This window comes from Euwallacea fornicatus, chromosome 17 (assembly GCF_040115645.1).
Source record: "Euwallacea fornicatus isolate EFF26 chromosome 17, ASM4011564v1, whole genome shotgun sequence".
Lineage (NCBI taxonomy): Eukaryota > Metazoa > Arthropoda > Insecta > Coleoptera > Curculionidae > Euwallacea > Euwallacea fornicatus.
The window spans coordinates 666,084-684,939 of record NC_089557.1 but is presented as its reverse complement, the minus strand read 5'-3'; the positions used below and the strand labels follow the sequence as shown (position 1 = coordinate 684,939).

Genomic DNA, 18,856 nt, shown 5'->3' with positions numbered 1-18,856 from the left:
ACCCGGGGTGCTTGTGGTTTTTTTTTTTTAGGTTAGGTGGCATTATCTGGTATAAAGGTGCGGCTTTCGGCTGGCAGTCGGTCTAGTGTCAATGGGGTCAAACGCCTTTTTTTTTTTTAATGCACCTTCAATTAATTTAAACCTTTGGTTGTCAGTTTTTCTTCACAAGTGGCAAACTATAAGTTCTTGTCATATAGCGCCTTTTTGATGCCAGTGTGCCCAACGAAGCGACAACATTCGAAGAGTTTTTGCGGTCACCAATTGTCAAGAATTTCAATAAGTTTTCTTGACAATTGGCGAATCGCATTTATTCTTTAATTACGAAGTGTTTTCATGTTGCACATACATGTTATGTTGTTTTGTCGTCAAAGCATCAAACCAAGACCCCGTTGGTACTTCCTAGGGTTGGTGGTTCCAATTAACAAAATTGAAATGTTCCTAAACCTTCAACCTTGTCTAGCACCATTTCAAACTTATAAACTGACAGATTGGTGTTGGATTTTCACAGAACTAAAATCCTAACGCAATCAACCATAACCATTTTTTTATGTATTTCATCGTTTGTGTTTGCATTTATCGTCATTACCTCAACGCCCCAGTGACATTCTATCTCCTGTAGTCGCACCACTGCCTCTCCGGCCGTCACGAGACAACAAGCGTTCCCGAGAAACACTTCGTCGAGGAGCACGTTCCACTCGGGGCAGACCCGCCCCAGGGCGCAGTATGCCCAGGGAGCGCCGACGGGGGATGCGACGCACGGGCGTTCGTTTTTCGCCAAGTTCAGCCTCAAAAGCTTCACGAAACGGTAAGTGACGAGTTTATGGTCCGTTGTAGTTGACGTGGTAGCTTTCGGGGGCTTAAGGGGCGTAGTTTCAGGGGATCTCATAAGTTGGAGTAGTTGTATGAGGTACCTGGGGGCAGTAGACGTGTGTGAGGGGATTCAGGATTGTTTCGGTTAAAAATGAAAATAACTGATGAACCGAACGGCACTTACGGCCTGTAGAACCAAAGTCCGCCTTCCGTGTATTTTGAGTAATTAATCGATTTTACGGAAGATGGCGGTGCAACGCAGCACCCTTCGAACTAATGGCATTGAGAGATTGGACGAGGAATCTGCTTGTGATCGTGGCGGTTTTAAGGGGGGGTGAACGAGATGGAGCTACTTGGGGCCTGTATAAGAGCTGTGCGCGCACATTTCTGTTAAAAGAGCTGTTTTAAGCCTGAATCCCTTTGCATGTCCCTAATAGAAATACGTATTTTGAGAGCTAAAACAAGAGCCTTTAATGTAAGTTTAAATAGGCGTTGTTCTAGCGTTTGTAGGCGTAGAAGTAGGCGCATAGTTTTTGAAGGTAAAGGTGCTCTGATACGGTACTTTTGTGCGTGGCGCACAATTACTGTTTCTATGTCATGTAAGATTTTAGTTTCTTTTTGGTTTTACGTAAATTTTGATATCACAAGGAAGCCGTTTAGTGTCGCCGATACTCACACCGTTTATGTCCTCAAAGCCATATGTACGATCCGGATCAGATCAGACTCAGCAGCGATTGGGGTCCTCTAAGCTTTCGTCATAACTCATTAACACGGGTTTTCTAGCGACTGCAATAACACCAACCATATTGCGCCTGCATACCCATCACCTTTACAACGAGTACCGGGTGTACAATTGGGAAAGGTGGCCGTCTGTATATCGGAAAGTGTCGGTACAATACCACGTTCAGTCGAGGTGCAAGACCCCATTGGTACTTTTTAGCACTTGCAGGTCGCCTAACGCTTGATAAAAACAGACAGATTCGCGTAAAACAAAAAAAAAAAAACTTTCTCGATATCTATGAAGCCAACGGGAGTTTTCTTGACCTCAAAACCGCACTCGATTAACGAGTTAATGACGAAACGTTGCCACCCTTTAATCGGCCCAGCACCCGTTGCGGTCTCAGAGGTCCCAGTGGTCACCCTCCACTTTGGAACACCCGGTACGTTTCACTAGTTCAGCCCATCCGCCACACCCACATTCACCGGTCGACTCCAGAGCCGTGTAGTGTGTTCCGCGTTTGAGGGAATTATCAATGAATATTGGCAACGCCGAGCATCAAATTTAGTTTTGTCTCGAGTCCGTTGGGGGGCGTCAGTAAGATTTGGTCAATTTTTTATGTGCGGAGAACGAAGGAAAACCCCATTGGTGTGGCTTGATTAGAAAATGACCGTCCGACGTTCGACTCGAAATCGACACGTCCGGCGCCGTGGCCATTACCGGTAAGGCGGCCATTTTCTTTTCCCGGCCGTCAAGTGACAAACGAACGATGCCGCGTTGCCATTTTCCGTAATCGTTACGCACGCAGCAGCCCTTGGTGCATCGCTTGGTAACAGAAATGTAAGACAACTACGCCCTGTTTGCTTTGTGTCCTAAGTGTGTTTACCGCCAAACTCCCATCAGAATTATCGGAGCAACGTAGTTACGTAGTTTCGCGTTTCTCCGGTAACATTCTTGGGTCCACAAATCCGCTTCAATTGGCCACCATAAATTTCTTTTGGGGGGAGGGGATAGGGGGGCCTACGTAAATGTGTGTCCGCGCGAGTGGTTCGTCCCTTCGTTTCCACACCCCTCTCGCTATAATCTCAACTCGGGTCATAAAACAAATGTAACACTCTCATCGCTAAGGCGACATCTATTGTAACAGTGGCGAATTTTCTGGTCCAGGCATTGAACGAGGAGGGACCGGCCACTCAGCGCACGCTCCTGGTTCGAGTCTGGACCGGCCGCAGCGGCTGCGCCCCATTGCCCTGGCAGCGGAGCCCCCCGATGACACCTCGATTGCTTTTGAGAGAGAGAGCGAACGCGTGATTGTGATTCACAAAGACTTTTTTTAAACAAATTTATGCACAGTGGTGTAGTATGGCTTTGGTATGGCGAAAGTTGGGCCACACGTTTAAATAGGATAATTCTTTTGTTCTCACCGCTATAGCAAAGTGACTAGAGCAGTTATTTCTTACGTATACTTAGACAAAAATTGGTATTCAAGACTGATGTTCAGTCACATATTGTTACGTACTACTAGTCTGTTTGATTACAATTTAATGGTACCATGTTAGAGACGAAAAAATTTAATATACACACAGTTTCCTGTTACGTCTCGGTAGTTTAATTTAGCGGTTATGGTTACTTGAACTAACACTGCGATCACTTAAACCCCCCACTCACATCACTCTAACACCACCGCTAAGCGTCGCTTCCAGGTGAGATTTTTATTTATTTATTTTTACTTTTCTTTCCGTTCTCATCCTAATTTGCACTTGCGTCAGCTTATCCATCCATCCATCCGTCCACCCACCGCCCGTTACTAATTTCATTTTGTATTCTTACGTTTCGAATTTGTTGTTTTCAGAGCGTTAGAACCCGGCCAACAAGTTAAACACAGCAATTCACCTTTACCTTCAGTAGGGTAAGTTCAGAACCCCCTGCGGACAATTTTAGCTTTAGCTCGTCCCGAAGTTACGGCAGACAGACACTGAAGCCCTAGAGAGAGTTCTCGATCTATGTTTTTCTCCGTGTGGTTTTTGTGCAGTGATTTTCCTTTCAGCAGCTGCGGTTCGTTCAGTTTTTCCGGGATTAACGAGAGTTTTGTTTTGCAGGGTGGGAGGAGGGGGCACGCAGAACGAGGAACATGTGAAGCCGCGATCGTTGCGTTTCACGTGGTCGATGAAGACGACTTCTAGCAGAGATCCGGCGGAAATTATGGCCGAAATTAGGAAGGTAAATCTAGAGGAGTGACGGAGTGGCTCGCCAGTAGTGCGAAAATGAAATTACTTTCTCAAAATGTATTAGTGAAAAAACGGCAACATGGCGGCGTTCCTTTATACCGAGACTCGTCATCAAGATACGCAGTCAACTTCAGGCCACCTCTTAACGTGGCCAAACCGCACGAAGTTTGAAATAATTCTCCTCGTGCAACGTTTTTTTCTTTTATTCTAAGCTAAACATAGAACTTAACGAGTTTTATGTCATGTCGCGACTTCATACACGCACACACTCGAAGGAAAAAAATGGCAACATGAACCATTTGTTTCAGTTCCAAAATACATCTGGGTGACACATGGCGTGACGTCAAAGAACAAGCCAATGAAGCTTTAGCTATGTTGCCAAACTGACGTTTTCCTTTTAAGTTTTGAACAATCCTCGAATGAGCTTTTTTCCTTGAAATTCTTCAACACAAAACTTCCCCGATTCGATAGCCACTTAAGTCGTGGTGACAAATTGCCCGACACCAAATCGTGAACCCTCGAAGATCTTCCTAGTCCGGTCTTACTCAGCTCTACTATGAGTTTCATGCGTAAAACTCGACAGTTTCACAATTTCCGCTAGTCGCGCCAAATCGCAATCAGAATAAACTTGGCAACGCGTCATGCGCATTTACCTTCGAATCGTTCGTCATCTTTCGATCGCTTTAGCAATGTTGCCACTGTCCCCTTTTCAGGTGCTAGACGCAAACAACTGTGACTACGAACAACGTGAACGCTTTTTGCTGCTCTGCGTTCATGGCGACCCCAATACGGACAGTCTCGTCCAGTGGGAGATTGAGGTGTGCAAGCTGCCCAGACTGTCCCTGAACGGAGTACGATTCAAGAGGATTTCAGGTAATTTCCGTTTCAGCCGATGTCACCGAGCTAATCGGATTTCTTCTTCGACAGGGACGAGTATCGGTTTCAAAAACATTGCTAGTAAAATAGCTAACGAACTGAAGCTGTGACTGGTCGTCAAGGAGACGGACGTTCCCGACAGCAGCGAAGAGAATCCAGTGACGTAAACGGTTATCAAGATTGGACCGCTTCCAGGCTGAAGTCTTCGAAGGGATAAAGGCGGCGGAGGAACAACAAGGTTTCTGTCTCCCGGATAAACAACCACAACAATTTTTCGAATAATGCTCTAACGTAGTTTTAAGATTTAAGAATGATGAAATACACTCTGACTCCTTATTCAAGCTTGTGATATTTGGAATTGAAAGAACGTGCGCGGTGGGGGAGGTTCTCCTACTTTCTCGACTTCTTTCGATTATTATTGGAACTTATCGGACAGCCGCACGAGGACCCAACTCTCAAGGTGCAGATCTGCATTTACCTTGCGCTCCTCGAGAGTCAGGCCCCTGCGCCTGCCACAGTGTTACGTTAGGTAAATTACGACTAAATTCAAAAGCATCATGAATTCTTCTTAGTCCACGGGTCCCTATCTTATCGGCAAATATTTATTTTCCTGTTATTATTAAACTTAGGTAATTTAACGATTTTCTTTTTATTACGTTTTGAAGTGTGTAATGCTGCATCGTTATTGCTAAGTACTTGAAGCGCCAGCATGTGCGCTTTTAAACCAAATTCCACGTCAATTTCGACCAGCAGACGGTCACAGGCGGAGCTGCGGGCGGTTGACAAAAATAAGAAATTTCGGACAGTCCGGCAACACCGCATCTCGGTCTGACTCATCTCCGGTCGGCCATGTCGAAGCAATTGAGCAAAGTTGCCACTGTTCCGATTCACGCATGCGTCAGGGATTCGAAACGGAGCATCTCACTACTAAACCGTGACTAATAATAGTAAAATTTTAAGGTTCATGCGCACATCGAGTTATTCGCGTCTCTGCCGAGCGAGTCGACTCACTCGGGCGTGTGCGCATGATTCTTCGTGTTTGAAGAGTGTACATTTGCACAATTACGCAAAGCGAAGGACTTTGACCGCGTGCGCCCAGTCTAATAGAGTTTTTCAAATTCGTGTAAATAATGTGTGATAATAGTGCGTGTAAGCTGCGAGTGTAAAGACGGCCGTCTACAAATAAACACGGGGCCGTTCTGTAGTTAAAGCCGGTTGAACACGGGGGTACTGTCGTTTCAATTTTGCGTGTTCGTTTTTTTTTAACACGATTTTGCATTTCATTTTCTCGACAGTAATCGCGCGATAAGTGTCGTACCTACCGGGAATTTATAGGCACGTTTTTGCTCGTAATCCATGTGGTTTTGTCCTAATTAGCGGATAAGGCCTAACCACCTGTTAAATGTAAAAAAAGAACCAAAATTCTCTAGAGGCTTTTTGGCGCAATTTAGGTACTTTATAGGTATTCCCTTTTCTACGATTTACGAGTGTACTTACTGTTTCATTTATTTCATATTTCATCCGAACATACAGCTTTACTTAAGTTTGAATCTACTTTTAGTTTTTTTTTATTTCATTGCTGCATTCTGTATCTGTAAATATAATATTTTAAAACACTCAAGTGTCCTCGGAGAGATTTTCGAGGGTAAATTGAGAAAAGCGTGTTGGAAAGTAAGGGTCAGTAATTGCCCATAGGACGATTTATATAAAGTAGACGATACAATAAAATAAAATATATTTACTTGTTAGTACAGCCTTAGAATATAGTACTGCTGTAAAGAGCAATGTTGCTTTACCTAAAAAAAAATCAATTCTTTCACTGGGGATGGGCACTTATGTTAGTTTAAGCTGATCATTTATAACAAATATTTAAAACTGGAAACACGAGTTTTATTGCGGTTCCAATACGTTGTTTCGCTAAGAAACTCACTAGAGAAATAATCGCAATTTAGCGATTGTGGCAAGTGCGCTTCAACGCTCAGCACTATCAACCAAACTTGACTCGGTATCACGCTCAACAGAGGGACGACATGGCAACGCAGACGCAAAAATAATAATCCGTGGAATCGTCATTAAAATATATTCAAATAAATAATCAAATATATCCTTTCGTGCTTTTAGCACCTACTTACCCGTGTCCTCCTTAAGGCCCACCGTCCTATTTACCACGATCTAAACACAAATTTTATTAGTTTTTCACATAAAAAAAAAACCAAACTCTCACCTTATTTTCGACGGTATCAGAATCGATGGAAAAGAACCCAGTTCTCTCAAACTGAAACCGATCTAGAATTTTAGCACTTTTCAAGGATTTGTCCGCAAAACTCTTCAAAACCTGCAACGAGCCCGGAATACAATCTGACAAGAACCCATTGGGAACTTCGTTGACATCTTCAGGATTCTTATGTTTAAACCTGCAAAATTTTCAATTAATCCAGCCCTAATGAAAATTGCATTGACTTACAGAGGCGAATAAAGCCGCACTTCAATCTCAATAGGATCGGCAACCCAGTGGATAAAAGCTTTGGGCTTAACCGCGACTTTTTCTGTTTGAGTGCACTTACAAACGACCTCTGTAACCTCCCCCGAGGGAAGTTTTTTCACTTCAGTAACATCAAGGACGAAGCCGGCGTGCCGCAGGCCTACTGGCTGAGATTTCGTGAGACGTCTGTAACCTTTGTCACTCACCTAAGGCAAGATATTGCGCAAATAAGATTAAACCTATTAGAAAACAGGCGTATTTACCTCCATAAAATCGCTTTTTTCAATGTAGATAATTCGGTCGAAAACTACGTTATGGTTGCTTGATTCAGGTTTATTAGGAAAGTCGGGCACTGATACTTGTTTCGGTCCGGGGTAGGGGTAATTTTCGATGGTTAATTTAAGGGGATCTAGAACCACCATATGTCTGCAAAAAAAATATCTTTCAGCTGGTTACGGCGAAAAATCAATTATAAGCTATATTACAGAATAAATAATATTAAGTTGTAAAAAAATTAGAAAGCTTTCCATACTGTAACGGTAAATGTACGGATAACTTCTTAATATTCTTTTCATGTTTGTTATTTTCTTGACAAAGGTGAATAAACAAAAGTTTTTTTGACAATGGTGAAGGAGCACTTAATATCCAAAAAGGGAACGCTAAAACACTCCAATAAGAAAAAGTTTCGATATCACCTAAAAACCCCCTACTAAAGGAATCTACCAAAGACTTACCTGACAGCTACATTGTTCAGATAATCCCTAACATAAGCTTCCAACATGGACGGATCCACCGTACTCTGCGCCCCCGTGACACCCAACTGAGCGCAGAAATTATTTATTGCCTCTGCAGGGAACCCTCTTCTTCTGAGTGCAGTCAAAGTAAACAGCCTGGGATCGTCCCAATCTACAAAATTTCAACTTTACTTAGCTAAAATCCCTTGAAACCTAAAACTGACCCTTGACAATCCCCTCGGAAATTAATTTGGCAATTTTCCTCTTAGATACCACTGTATAGTTTACATTTAATCTGCCATATTCCCACTGGACTGGACAGTAAATGTCCAGAGCGTTACACAACCAATAGTAACTAGATCTCCTAAAACGATTTTTAATTAGCACTTTACTAACTTAAGAGTCAACTTAAGTACCTTGACTGAAATTCTTTAGTACACAACGAATGCGTTATGTTCTCAATACTGTCGCAAAGACAGTGAGTGTAATCATAAGTGGGGTAAATGCACCATTTGTCTCCAGTGCGATGGTGCGGGATGAAACGCACCCTATAAGCCACAGGATCAAGTTTCCCTTCCTCTAGAGTAATTTTCATACGCAAAGTGGCAGCTCCTTCGTCGATTTTACCATTTTTCATGTCCTTGAAAAGCTGCAAACTCTCCTCAATCGGGCGATCTCTCCAAGGTGAGGGCAGCGCGTTGAAACCCTTCATTTCATCTGCTGTCTGATGGCACACATAGGCCATGCCCTTGTTGATTAACTTTACTGCCCATTCATACAACTGTTCAAAGTAATCTGAGGAGTGGGTGATTTTATAGGGCTTATAACCTGGAAAATTTAACGTTACATCATGTCGCTGCCTGATGGGTTTCACTTATAGCTCACCCAACCAGGTTACTATGTCATGAATGCCTGTGAAGAATTTTTCTTCCTCTTTTTCTGGATTTGTGTCATCATACCTTAGGAAACATATGCCGTTGTTGGCGGCTGCGTAACCGAAATTGATATTGATAGCTTTGGCGTGGCCAATATGGAGAATACCATTTGGCTCAGGGGGGAATCTAGTTCTAACCTTTGACAATAATTCAGTTAAACAAAATACATGTAATTTCATATATCATATATCTTACTTTTCCCCCAGTGATCTTTAGGTGCTCTTTCAAAAGCTTCTCAGTGTTATCAGTTACAACATACCCATCAGTTTTATAGTTTTCGCCAGGAGCATGAAAGTTGATTTTTCTCATTACATCCAGGATTGTTAACCCTTGATTCAAAGAGCCATCTTTGAAACAAAAGGACAATTTTGAATTCAAAGAAAATCACCCTTGACCACCTGGCAGATGGAGCTGGTAAGATGCTTTTCTAAAGCCTCAATGTGCATGCCATGGTCTCTGCTTGTATTCAATTAACTGGAGTTGAGATGAACCAACCTGACTCAAGTTATTGAACAACAGAGCCAAGATGAGACAATGAGCCGTAATAAGCCTACACCTTGCCAGATTTCATTATTACCTTTATTTTCCTCTGCAAGTTTCGCCTTCTCAGTCTTAACTTTCTCAACCCCCTTTCCTGGCTTTGCCGCCTTCTTATTACTCTTTGACACTGGTGCCAAATCAGCCTCAGTTTTAGGCCCCAACAGATCTAGTATTTGCAAATCTATCTCGTTCTTAACAGCCTTGCCATCTACCCCCAAAAACTTACTATAGACTCTTCAACATTCTCATTATCACTAAAATACTAACCAGCCCATACCAGCTCTTCTCTGATCTTTTGCATTACTGGTCCAGCATTAAACTGATATCGCTTCTCAATCAGCGCCACTTTAACAGCATTGACATGTCTTTCGACACACTTCTCAATTTCTTCTGGAGTTACCACTACTCCAACTCCACAGTACTTTTCGAGCTCATTAGTGTCAATGTTGCTAATATGTGAGAGAGCAAATTCTATGGCTTTATCAACCCTTAACGTACTATCCAATTTCTTGGCCACTACATATTTAATTAATATGGGTAAATGATGACCAATTTGAGGTTTTAATTTAGTCGCCAAGTGGTAAAGAAGAGTCCCGGTTCCGTCTGTTAAGGCTACCCCTCGGACCTAATAGGAGGGGGCAAGAATTAAGTCAAGTTTAGAGGTACCAATGGTGTCTCACCTCTTGTAAAATAGAAACTAGGGTTTTGGTGACTGCAGGATTCTTGAGGGTTTCTTTGGCCTTCTGCTCGCTGAGGCCTAAAGTTTGTAGGGCTGCGACAGTGTCCTGATCAGAACTCATGTTAAAGTAGTAACATATGGTAAGACAGTATTAAAAATATCACAAAATTTGACCGGCTTTTTGATTAAAAAAAAATCAAAATCTTCAAAAAAAGGTCCTTATGAACAACACTCGGAAAGAATCGATTTGATCATCCTTGTTAATTTCAGTGCGACAAACAGAGACGAGGAAGTCCGAGTGAGTGTTCTGAGATTTGCGTAAGAAGCGTCAAAAATTATGACAGATCACGTCATCGCAAATACAGCCACGTGCGCAATACTAACGCCTGCATATTTAGATAAACACGTTGTAGGAAATGTGTCAACATCGGTAATATGAGGAACTATTTTGACACACGATTAAAATGGGGTTATGTCAAAGCATTTATGTCAAAATGAAAATGCGTCGTTGCCATTGTTGTTTAGTGAATAAATATGACATTTATTGTCAAAATTCAAGTGTATGACACTTTATTTTTGAGGTTATAAACGTGTTTTCCGTTCTTATCAAAAAAGCAGCGCTTTTTTCGTAAAATTTAGAAATCGATTTCCATAGAAACACACAAAAAAAAAGCCGAAATTATGGCAGTCCGTACACATTTCGAAAGCAAAAACGAGATAGGAGTTTTCGCTAAACTAACTAACTCTTATTGCTTGGCCAGTATAGGAGGATCCGAGATATTCTACAGGTAATAGACGGAACGACCAGCATTGTGCAACGTTAAATAATCTCGACCATTTCCCAGCACTTTCGAATCAGAACTGGCAGACACAGTCCCTGTAGTGCACGCCTCACTGGCAGCATGCAGGATAATTGGCCGTATGTGCGCAGGAAATAAAAAGGGGCTACTCGTGCCCAATTCTACTCAAGATCAAGAACTGCAACATCTCAGAAACGCACTACCAGACTCAGTCAAAGTTCAGAGAGTAGAAGAACGACTTTCAGCTTTAGGGAATGTCGTTGCCTGCAACGATTATGTGGCCTTGGTTCATCCAGATTTAGATAGAGAAACTGAAGAAATAATTGCGGATACCTTAGGAGTAGAGGTGTTCAGACAAACGATAGCTGGAAACGTTTTAGTGGGATCATATTGTGTTTTAAATAATCGAGGAGCTTTGGTGCACCCAAATACTAGTATAGTCGACCAAGAGGAGCTGTCCTCACTGCTCCAAGTCCCCTTAGTGGTAAGTCTCAAATTTCATAATTTCTTTATTATTATAATATTAATCAATGTATTTACCAGGCAGGCACAGTAAACTGCGGCAGCCCATTAATAGGAGGGGGCTTGGTGGTGAATGATTGGTGCGCCTTTACGGGTCTGGACACCACAGCTACAGAGCTAGCAGTAATTGAGTCAGTCTTCAGGCTAAATGAAGCAGAACCCAGCAAAATCACACAAGAGATGAGAGCCACATTAATTGAGGGGTGAGTCAGTGGATTTGCATGATTAAGCAGGTTGTTTATTTTGTTGTTTTAGGATGTCATAAAGACTGCACTGGGCGAATTTTGAGGCGGGAAGGATCGTATTAAGATTTACTGTAACTGAGTTATTTTTCAAAATAAAATGTTTTTTTTTTTCAATAAAAAATATCAAAAGGAAATTATCAATTTTACTTTGAGCAAGAATATGAGCCTCCGACCTCTGCCCTTTCCTAACATTTCCACTCTGGATCAGCACACAATCGTGGCGCCATATCTCGCAACATTGGGCTCACCAAAGACCAGAAAAAATCCAACACTATCCCTAAAGAGCATTTATTTAAAACTGATAGGTACGCAAGGTCAAAAACTACATAGACACATGGCGAATTATTCACTGTTGCAGACTCCGACCAATTCGCCACACAATCAACTTATACAGAGTGAAATTCACATTAAATATCAAAGTTGTAGAGAATAAAATATGACAAGAAAAATTATTTTTTTTGTGACCAACATCACCCTGTATATGTAACAACAAAAGGGGGCAGTGACCATATAATAAATTGCCCAATAAATCGGGGCATTAATAAAATAACCATTTTCCCTTATACTGATCTTACTAACAAAGATATGTAGTTGTCAGTTAGCTTCAAAGTTAAATAAGCCGGTGCCGGGAAAACTACCTACAAAGACTTAATGGGTAAAATATTATTGCTACTTTATACGCTTTAATGTTATTCTAACAAACGCGACTCTAAGGACACTGATTAGAAGCTACAATCAGTTAACAAGTATGTAGTAACCTAACGCCAGGCTTTTAAAGCTCCTATCAACTTTGCCAGCGAGATAATTCTCATGGGAGAGTCTCCAAGGGTTCGAAAAGCCTGGCGTTAGGAGCATCGATAATTACCTCTGGTATCTATAATGTATTATAATAATAGTGAAAATAACAATTTTGCACTATCGCAGGCACTTGTAAAGCTTAATTCATTAACAACGGCGGTTATATGAACCACATAGCTATAATACATGAAAAATGCTGTTGGTGAAAGGACAAAATAAGGTTTTGATATCAACAACAGTGGTGATTGGTAAACCTCATTGTAACGAGTCCTGAGTTTCGTTATCCAAAACTAGAGAGGAACCGACAAGTGGTGTACTGCGTCCAGGACACCACAGGGTGATTTTAAGCTAACGAAATTTCGAGGAAAGACCTAACGTGTGTTGTGGTTTAGATTTTTCATTAACAAGGCACTCGTTGCAATATTCCCGCGAATAATGATTCATTGGGGTCGTGCGCCACAAACATCGAATATTTCTCATCTCAAACTTGACCGAGCAAAAATTAGATTATGACTACAAAATGGCGGTTGACAAAACCGTTTGCTAGTTACCTGTATCTAATTGCGCGACTTGGTACTTCTCCACTTCTCTCGTGATGAGTAGTGGCGTTGCCGCGAAATCACTATCACTATTTTACGAGGAATCAAAAACAGTTTATGTTGGTTTTCACACAGTGAGACCGGCAAAAGAAACGATCCAAATGTTATTTAACTTTACGACTTCTGCCTCCTAAACAGTCGTAATTTTATCGTCAACGACGTTAGTCATTTGTCCTGTTGCTATCGAAACCGGCCGCCTTAACAAATATCGGCCAACTTGATTTTTTACCGAAATTAATGAATGCTCCGCTTCCTTTCGCTATGGTTAAAAAATCATGTGATTTTTAATAGTAATATGAATTTAAAATCACGTGATTTTCGTCATAACATATTACGATTCGACATGACAAGCGAAGAAAGTATATTTTGGTTCATTCTGACCGGCATAGTTCACATATTTCGGACCTCCTTAGACGGCTTTCCTGTTCATAGAAATGGGCCTTTTAATTATGCTTACTGTCCAGGCGGACCTGTTTATTATCAACAGGGAAATTGGACATCACAATACCTGACACTGCAATCCAGGTTACTTTATGAGAATCATAGGAATTTATTGCGGGAAAAATTGCAATCGCTATCGCAACTAAGTCTCTCTCGTATATAATTACAAGCCTAATAAGGGTGTAGGCATTGGCCATGTTCACGATTCTTATGAAAACTACCTTGATGGTAAAGTCAACAACACATTTAATAATACCGCTCTTATGCGTGTAGTCAAATGTCCATAAATTAAATACCGAGTAAGTAGAGAAACAAATTCCGAAGTACTCTCGAATGTGACTGAATAATTTTGCATTCGTTATATTTTTAATAAACAGTGTTTTGACCTTCTAACATTAGAGGTTCATTTCAATCAGTTCTCGGATGGTCAAAAGAACTATGCCAGGACGGTTTCAGAACCTTCTGGGCAACTCGCATTGCAGATTTCGACTCGAAATGAGCAATATATCTACCTTTGAAGCAGAGTTCTTGAATCTTTCCGAACCCGTTTCTTGTTGGGTTGGGAGAGATTTAGAATGTACAAAACTAAACATAAGGATTGGTGGATAGCATAAAATGAAAAAATAGATGCAAAAACATGCTTGTCATAGCACTGAATAATTTTAGTGTAAAACTCGTAAAAATCCTAATTATGCTCGATTGTGATTGCACAAATTTACCTTCACCAGATCTTCAAGAAACATTGATTTGATATTTTATTGTGGGGATTTGGCTCAACTAGTCTTTGGGTGATCTAAAAACCAAGGTTGATCAGATTTTTAACATAAAATTTTCATTATTCTGTTTTCGATGAAGCTATAGTAAAAAATTGGTGCTTGTTTATATCTCCTTTCCTCCAAATTTCTAGTTTATAATCTTACAAAATATTTCGACGAAATGGCGACTGATGATCCTAAATAAATCGTTATCGCTTGGAATTACAGTGGCCACAAACCTCGTTTCATTCTGCGGATTTTTTAGAAAATTCTTTTACAATATTTTAAGTGATGCTATGTCACACTATCGATAAAATTCATTTCTATTATTCAGAACAAACATGCGATAAATTTGATTTGAATCGGAACAGAGGTCAGTGAACGTTGAACTAATTGAATATTAAAAACGCGTGTTATGTTACACCATTGAAAATCATACTGCATTAGTTTAAATACCTATCACACGTTTAAGTATTCCGGTAATTTGATTGTATTTGCCAAAAATATTAGTTTATTCACATTTTGACTTTACTTCCTATGAAATTATGTTATTAATGGCACGTCCTACCTATAGACATCACTTACCTATAGATAAATTTATTTTCCCTCAAACCGCAAATACATTTGACACGAAAAAATACAGTTTTTCGAACCTAAAAAGGTTCTAAAATTTTGTTCAACAGCGAAAATGCACCAAACAAAACGCAATAATTTAAATAAACGGAAGAAGGACGGAGTGCGGTACCATCGTTGCATAACGACTTGGTGCAGGCACAATAGCGAACCTCAATGCCGAAAGTACCCGCTCGTTTGATACATTGTTTGTCGTCGCGTTGGTCTTGAATATAGCCGCATTCGCGGATGACCCTCTTATACCCATCCACTGAAAAACACGTTATTAACCAGAGAAAAATTACGTATTTGCAGTACCTTTCTGTATAATTTTCCTGCAAACTGTGGGCTTAATCCTCTGATTGGGAGGCAACTCAGGATTGATCAAATGCTCGGGGGGCTTCTGTTCTGAGCAATTGACGATACCGATTGAGTAAGAGTCAAAGGGGTCCCCGCACCTCGGATCGTACAGCGAGTTGCAATCATAACATCGAAGCGGCGTTTCGGTTTTCCAATAGTCCTCAGAGGTGTACACCACATGATCCATGTCCGTGGTACCTTACGAAATACGGATATAAAATATCGACCACCGGAAACACGAGCCTCTCCTTAAATAATGACCATGGGAGAGTATAACAAGAAAATCAATTTTTAGCCCGGTTTTTGTAATTGCATCTCGGAGTCCGCGTTATGTGGTAACGCAGGAATGTGAATAGTAATCTAATTGAGTTAAGGACTAATAAGCGGTTGGATACTTACATTGTACAAGAAAAACTGTATGAATTATCAGTAATCCGAACGCGGGGAAAAAACCCTTGACGAACATATCCTCCGTTACGCGCTGTTATGAACTGCATACAAAATTAAAGAAAAAAACGAGCTTTAATGAAATTAAAACCTTTGAGGACTTCCGTCGCTTTTTCCGGATAAACTGGAAATGCAGCGCCGGGCGCCTTGAAGCGCCGCAAATCGAATCCAAGCCGGTTTCATTATTGTACTCAAATTGTACTAATTTTCACATCAAGCACTTTCTGTCGCCTGTTTCAATTCAATTACATCTAAAATTTCCGTATTACTGTTTTGTAATCGGTCAATTCGGCTTCTTCCTTCTTGCCAATTTAAAAACTTTGAGAGCTGATTGTACGCAAATTAGTACAATTCAACCCGGACTTCAACCGCGGAAGTTGCGAGTGACGTCACTTCTGGTGATGACGTAATAAGAAAGATCGATTCACGGTGCAACGGCTAGAGGGGCACGGAAGGAATTGTCAAGGTCCAGGTGCTAAGGGTAGACCGTTCAGTTTACATCCAGATTCTAATGCAAAAACCCCAGATTTATTAATATTCAAGATTGCCTTATAAAATATAAAATTAATCTGTAACAGAGAGAGATTTATCGTTGTGCCGTGACTGCCCTTACAAGGTTCTTAAAGACTCAGAACAGCCACGGCACAACCATGTTAAATTCTCCAGTAAAAAAGGGCAAATTTATTAAAGAACATTTTGGGATTGTTGTTGTTACTAATCGGTGTCCATAGCATGTTCTGCCGCTTCCGTGGCCACCGCCGCGGTGGGATCTCGCGGCTCGTCCCCCTGGTCCTCCCTAAACATCCCAAAAAAAAAATCAACAATCTCTCATCTTCACATAACCAGATCCTTACCTCAAAGGTCCCAAAGGTTTTTCTGGTGGAGCCCCCCTCCTTTCTTCACCTTCAATCAGTCTCAAATACGGCGCAGTTTCCTCCTCATCCAAAATCTTAAATTGTTGCTCTTGGCCCACATATCCAATAGAAACATTCTTGGTGGACAAGTCAACTTCAGCAGGTAGAGTGTCTCTCAATGCTCTCAGTCCATGCTTAATAAGCTCCTCCAAGCTGCAGTTACCCAGTTGATCCAGGTGCTTTTCAAGGTAAGTTCGGGCGCTCTGGGATCTAGAGCCAATCGACATAGCTTTACAATCATAAAAATTGGCAGAGGGGCAAGTTTGGTAAATATGGGGTCCCTTGTCATCATAACCTGCTACTAGAAGGCCCACACCGTAAGGACGGCGGTCATATCGTTGGGTGCACACCTGCATTTTGTTTCCTACAAAAAAGTTGGTGATTATTAGGTGAATTAATCAACCATGTTTCAAGTCATGAAAACCCATTTACCTAAAGTAGAAATCAGCCTGTTCAAAGGCAAATACATATCATGGGAATACTTGTAGTTCAAACACTCTGCTCTCATAAATCGACTCAGGATTCTGGCATCAGCAGTAAGGCCTGAAATGGTGATGCCAATATGATCATCGATATTGATAATTTTCTTCTGGTACGCCGACAGCTCTGAGGAGGCCCTTTTTAAAGCGATGAGGAGAGCGTGAGAGTTGCTTTTGAGACCCACAGTGGCTGAACCTAGATTCACGGCTTCCATGGCGTATTCAACTTGGTGCAACCGCCCCTGAGGACTCCAGACGGTCACGTCGCTGTCGTACTGGTTCCTGAACATTTTTTCTATATGAAAATAAGCAACACTAACTCGGGAGGACACTTTTCTAGTAAAAATTGAAAATAATGCAGATGATAAAGCGGTTTTCCTCTAGAGATATCATGCAAAGTCACTTTTATGAGAAATTGAGGTTCGAGATTTATTTTGACAAAAATGTCTCTAGGAAAAGGTAGATGGCGTTGGATACAAAGTTTACGAATATGTATCTCTCCTTCTCTATTTGTTGATACAAAGAGAAACAGCTTTATAATCTGATTCGCGTCATTGAAATAATAAATAAGAGGAAAGAGAGGGATTTTCGAAAATCAGTTTAAACCAAATTAATAAAAAAACGATTAATAAATATAATTTCAGATTTCTTCAAATTCTTACAATTCTTTCATATGGTCTCATCCTATTTATCTCCTAGTAATTCAACCTGCTTCCTATGAAGAACACTTTCAGCTTGAGCTATAAACTGATCAGCAATTACTACTATTTGCTGCTCAACACTCCGTACCAAATCTTCGGATACTTTGTCTTTTTTCTTGATTTGTTTCACATTCTTCATTTGCACATCCCTTACTGAGTCTTTGCACTTGACAAATAGTTGTTTAGCATTTTTAGCCAGTTGCTCTCTGTGCTCTTTGGTCACCCTTGAAACGTAAAGTTAAAGAAACATTAGAGACATTACTGCAACGTTTTACTTAGGAATTGGTATAAATAATGACGTGCCATCTTGCTGTGGATTTAAATTCATGCCAGATTTAGATAATGCCTTCAAGACAGCAGGAATAGCTTGAGGAAACATAACAAAGTTTATAACTATGGTTTTGGGATTTTTCCTGATGATTTGGGCCAGCTCTTGCAACTTGTGCTCTTTGCCATCTAAGTTAATTGGAAGAGACTCGATGGCACCTAAACAATATAGCAATTTTTTATGCAACTTTAGAATAGTAACTACTAACCAGTGGTTGATCTCAATGACAACTGCTTCACGAAATCCTCCTCCATTTGAATAACTGCCTTTTCCATTTGGCCTTTTAGAGTCTCAACATTAACCAAATCATTTATTTGATTTTCATTAACTACTACCTTGGATTTGCCTAAAACACTAGAGAGGTTAACACAAGGGCCCCTTTTGAGTAAATCAATATAGCTTAAAAAGGAACCTACAAAGGTTCTGGACAAACCTTTCTCTTTTTTCTTGTCTTTTCCTTTGGCATAAGTTCTGATTGAAATGGCATTGCAATTCCTAATTTCTATCAAAACACTACGTATTCCCTGCTTTTCTAGAGAAGTGCAACGTTTCGAGGCAGAATTTGTGACAATCGGTGAGTGCTGAAGCTGACGAAAAGCAGGACTGTTACATAATACATAAGAAATTCTTCGAGTGAGGTACATTTTCCATCAAAAATCTACAAGTGATTATAGGTTTTTTTCTTTTAAATTTGAGCAAATTTTTAAACGAAAAAAGTTGTTTTGGGGCCCAAAATTGAGGTTATAATATGGTGAAATTTTAATTTTTAATTTATGGCAGTTTATAAAGCGACAAAGATTATATTCTGATCTCCGTCTACCCCTCGGATTAAGACGAAAATAGATATTGTCAA

The 18,856-nt window shown here is 40.7% G+C and overlaps 6 protein-coding genes across 23 annotated transcripts in view; 2 read left to right on the top strand and 4 right to left on the bottom strand.

Moving 5' to 3' along the window:
* LOC136344572 (serine/threonine-protein kinase MARK2-like) overlaps positions 1-6,514 on the top strand; it is a 28,901-nt gene extending 22,387 nt beyond the window's left edge. For 14 of the 18 annotated variants that reach the window (XM_066292153.1, XM_066292145.1, XM_066292151.1 and 11 more), the window contains 5 exons: positions 620-805; positions 3,381-3,437; positions 3,628-3,748; positions 4,470-4,629; positions 4,684-6,514. In XM_066292153.1, coding sequence (XP_066148250.1) covers positions 620-805; positions 3,381-3,437; positions 3,628-3,748; positions 4,470-4,629; positions 4,684-4,742 — 583 coding nt within the window. In that variant the 3' untranslated portion in view covers positions 4,743-6,514. Of the gene's footprint in view, positions 1-619; positions 806-2,695; positions 3,125-3,380; positions 3,438-3,627; positions 3,749-4,469; positions 4,630-4,683 lie in introns of those variants that run through there. The other 4 variants (XM_066292159.1, XM_066292157.1, XM_066292152.1 and 1 more) reach the window with 3 other exon arrangements.
* Positions 6,515-6,698: 184 nt separating this feature from the next.
* On the bottom strand, positions 6,699-10,286 carry GlnRS (Glutaminyl-tRNA synthetase). The gene is made up of 12 exons (XM_066292165.1): positions 10,004-10,286; positions 9,591-9,948; positions 9,361-9,531; positions 8,979-9,130; positions 8,734-8,920; positions 8,265-8,676; positions 8,073-8,212; positions 7,849-8,020; positions 7,378-7,540; positions 7,097-7,320; positions 6,857-7,046; positions 6,699-6,804 (listed from the first exon to the last, which is right to left on the bottom strand). Exons 1-12 carry the CDS (start codon positions 10,121-10,123, stop codon positions 6,757-6,759), a joined length of 2,337 nt encoding a protein of 778 aa, XP_066148262.1. The 5' UTR covers positions 10,124-10,286; the 3' UTR covers positions 6,699-6,756.
* Positions 10,287-10,581: 295 nt separating this feature from the next.
* Positions 10,582-11,703, top strand: eIF6 (eukaryotic translation initiation factor 6). Its single transcript, XM_066292167.1, has 4 exons — positions 10,582-10,790; positions 10,848-11,286; positions 11,346-11,527; positions 11,580-11,703. Exons 1-4 carry the CDS (start codon positions 10,684-10,686, stop codon positions 11,587-11,589), a joined length of 738 nt encoding a protein of 245 aa, XP_066148264.1. The 5' UTR covers positions 10,582-10,683; the 3' UTR covers positions 11,590-11,703.
* Positions 11,704-11,841: 138 nt separating this feature from the next.
* On the bottom strand, positions 11,842-15,726 carry LOC136344576 (UPAR/Ly6 domain-containing protein crok-like). Its single transcript, XM_066292168.1, has 3 exons — positions 15,534-15,726; positions 15,093-15,332; positions 11,842-15,045 (listed from the first exon to the last, which is right to left on the bottom strand). The coding sequence occupies exons 1-3, from the start codon at positions 15,598-15,600 to the stop codon at positions 14,816-14,818; spliced, it is 537 nt and encodes a 178-aa protein (XP_066148265.1). The 5' UTR covers positions 15,601-15,726; the 3' UTR covers positions 11,842-14,815.
* A 361-nt stretch (positions 15,727-16,087) lies between these two features.
* On the bottom strand, positions 16,088-17,408 carry Prosalpha6 (Proteasome alpha6 subunit). Its single transcript, XM_066292166.1, has 3 exons — positions 16,928-17,408; positions 16,436-16,859; positions 16,088-16,377 (listed from the first exon to the last, which is right to left on the bottom strand). The coding sequence occupies exons 1-3, from the start codon at positions 17,262-17,264 to the stop codon at positions 16,296-16,298; spliced, it is 843 nt and encodes a 280-aa protein (XP_066148263.1). The 5' UTR covers positions 17,265-17,408; the 3' UTR covers positions 16,088-16,295.
* Positions 17,409-17,594: 186 nt separating this feature from the next.
* On the bottom strand, positions 17,595-18,773 carry mRRF1 (mitochondrial ribosome recycling factor 1). Its single transcript, XM_066292108.1, has 4 exons — positions 18,437-18,773; positions 18,212-18,349; positions 17,951-18,161; positions 17,595-17,899 (listed from the first exon to the last, which is right to left on the bottom strand). The coding sequence occupies exons 1-4, from the start codon at positions 18,645-18,647 to the stop codon at positions 17,659-17,661; spliced, it is 801 nt and encodes a 266-aa protein (XP_066148205.1). The 5' UTR covers positions 18,648-18,773; the 3' UTR covers positions 17,595-17,658.
* Between the last annotated feature and the right edge of the window lie 83 nt (positions 18,774-18,856).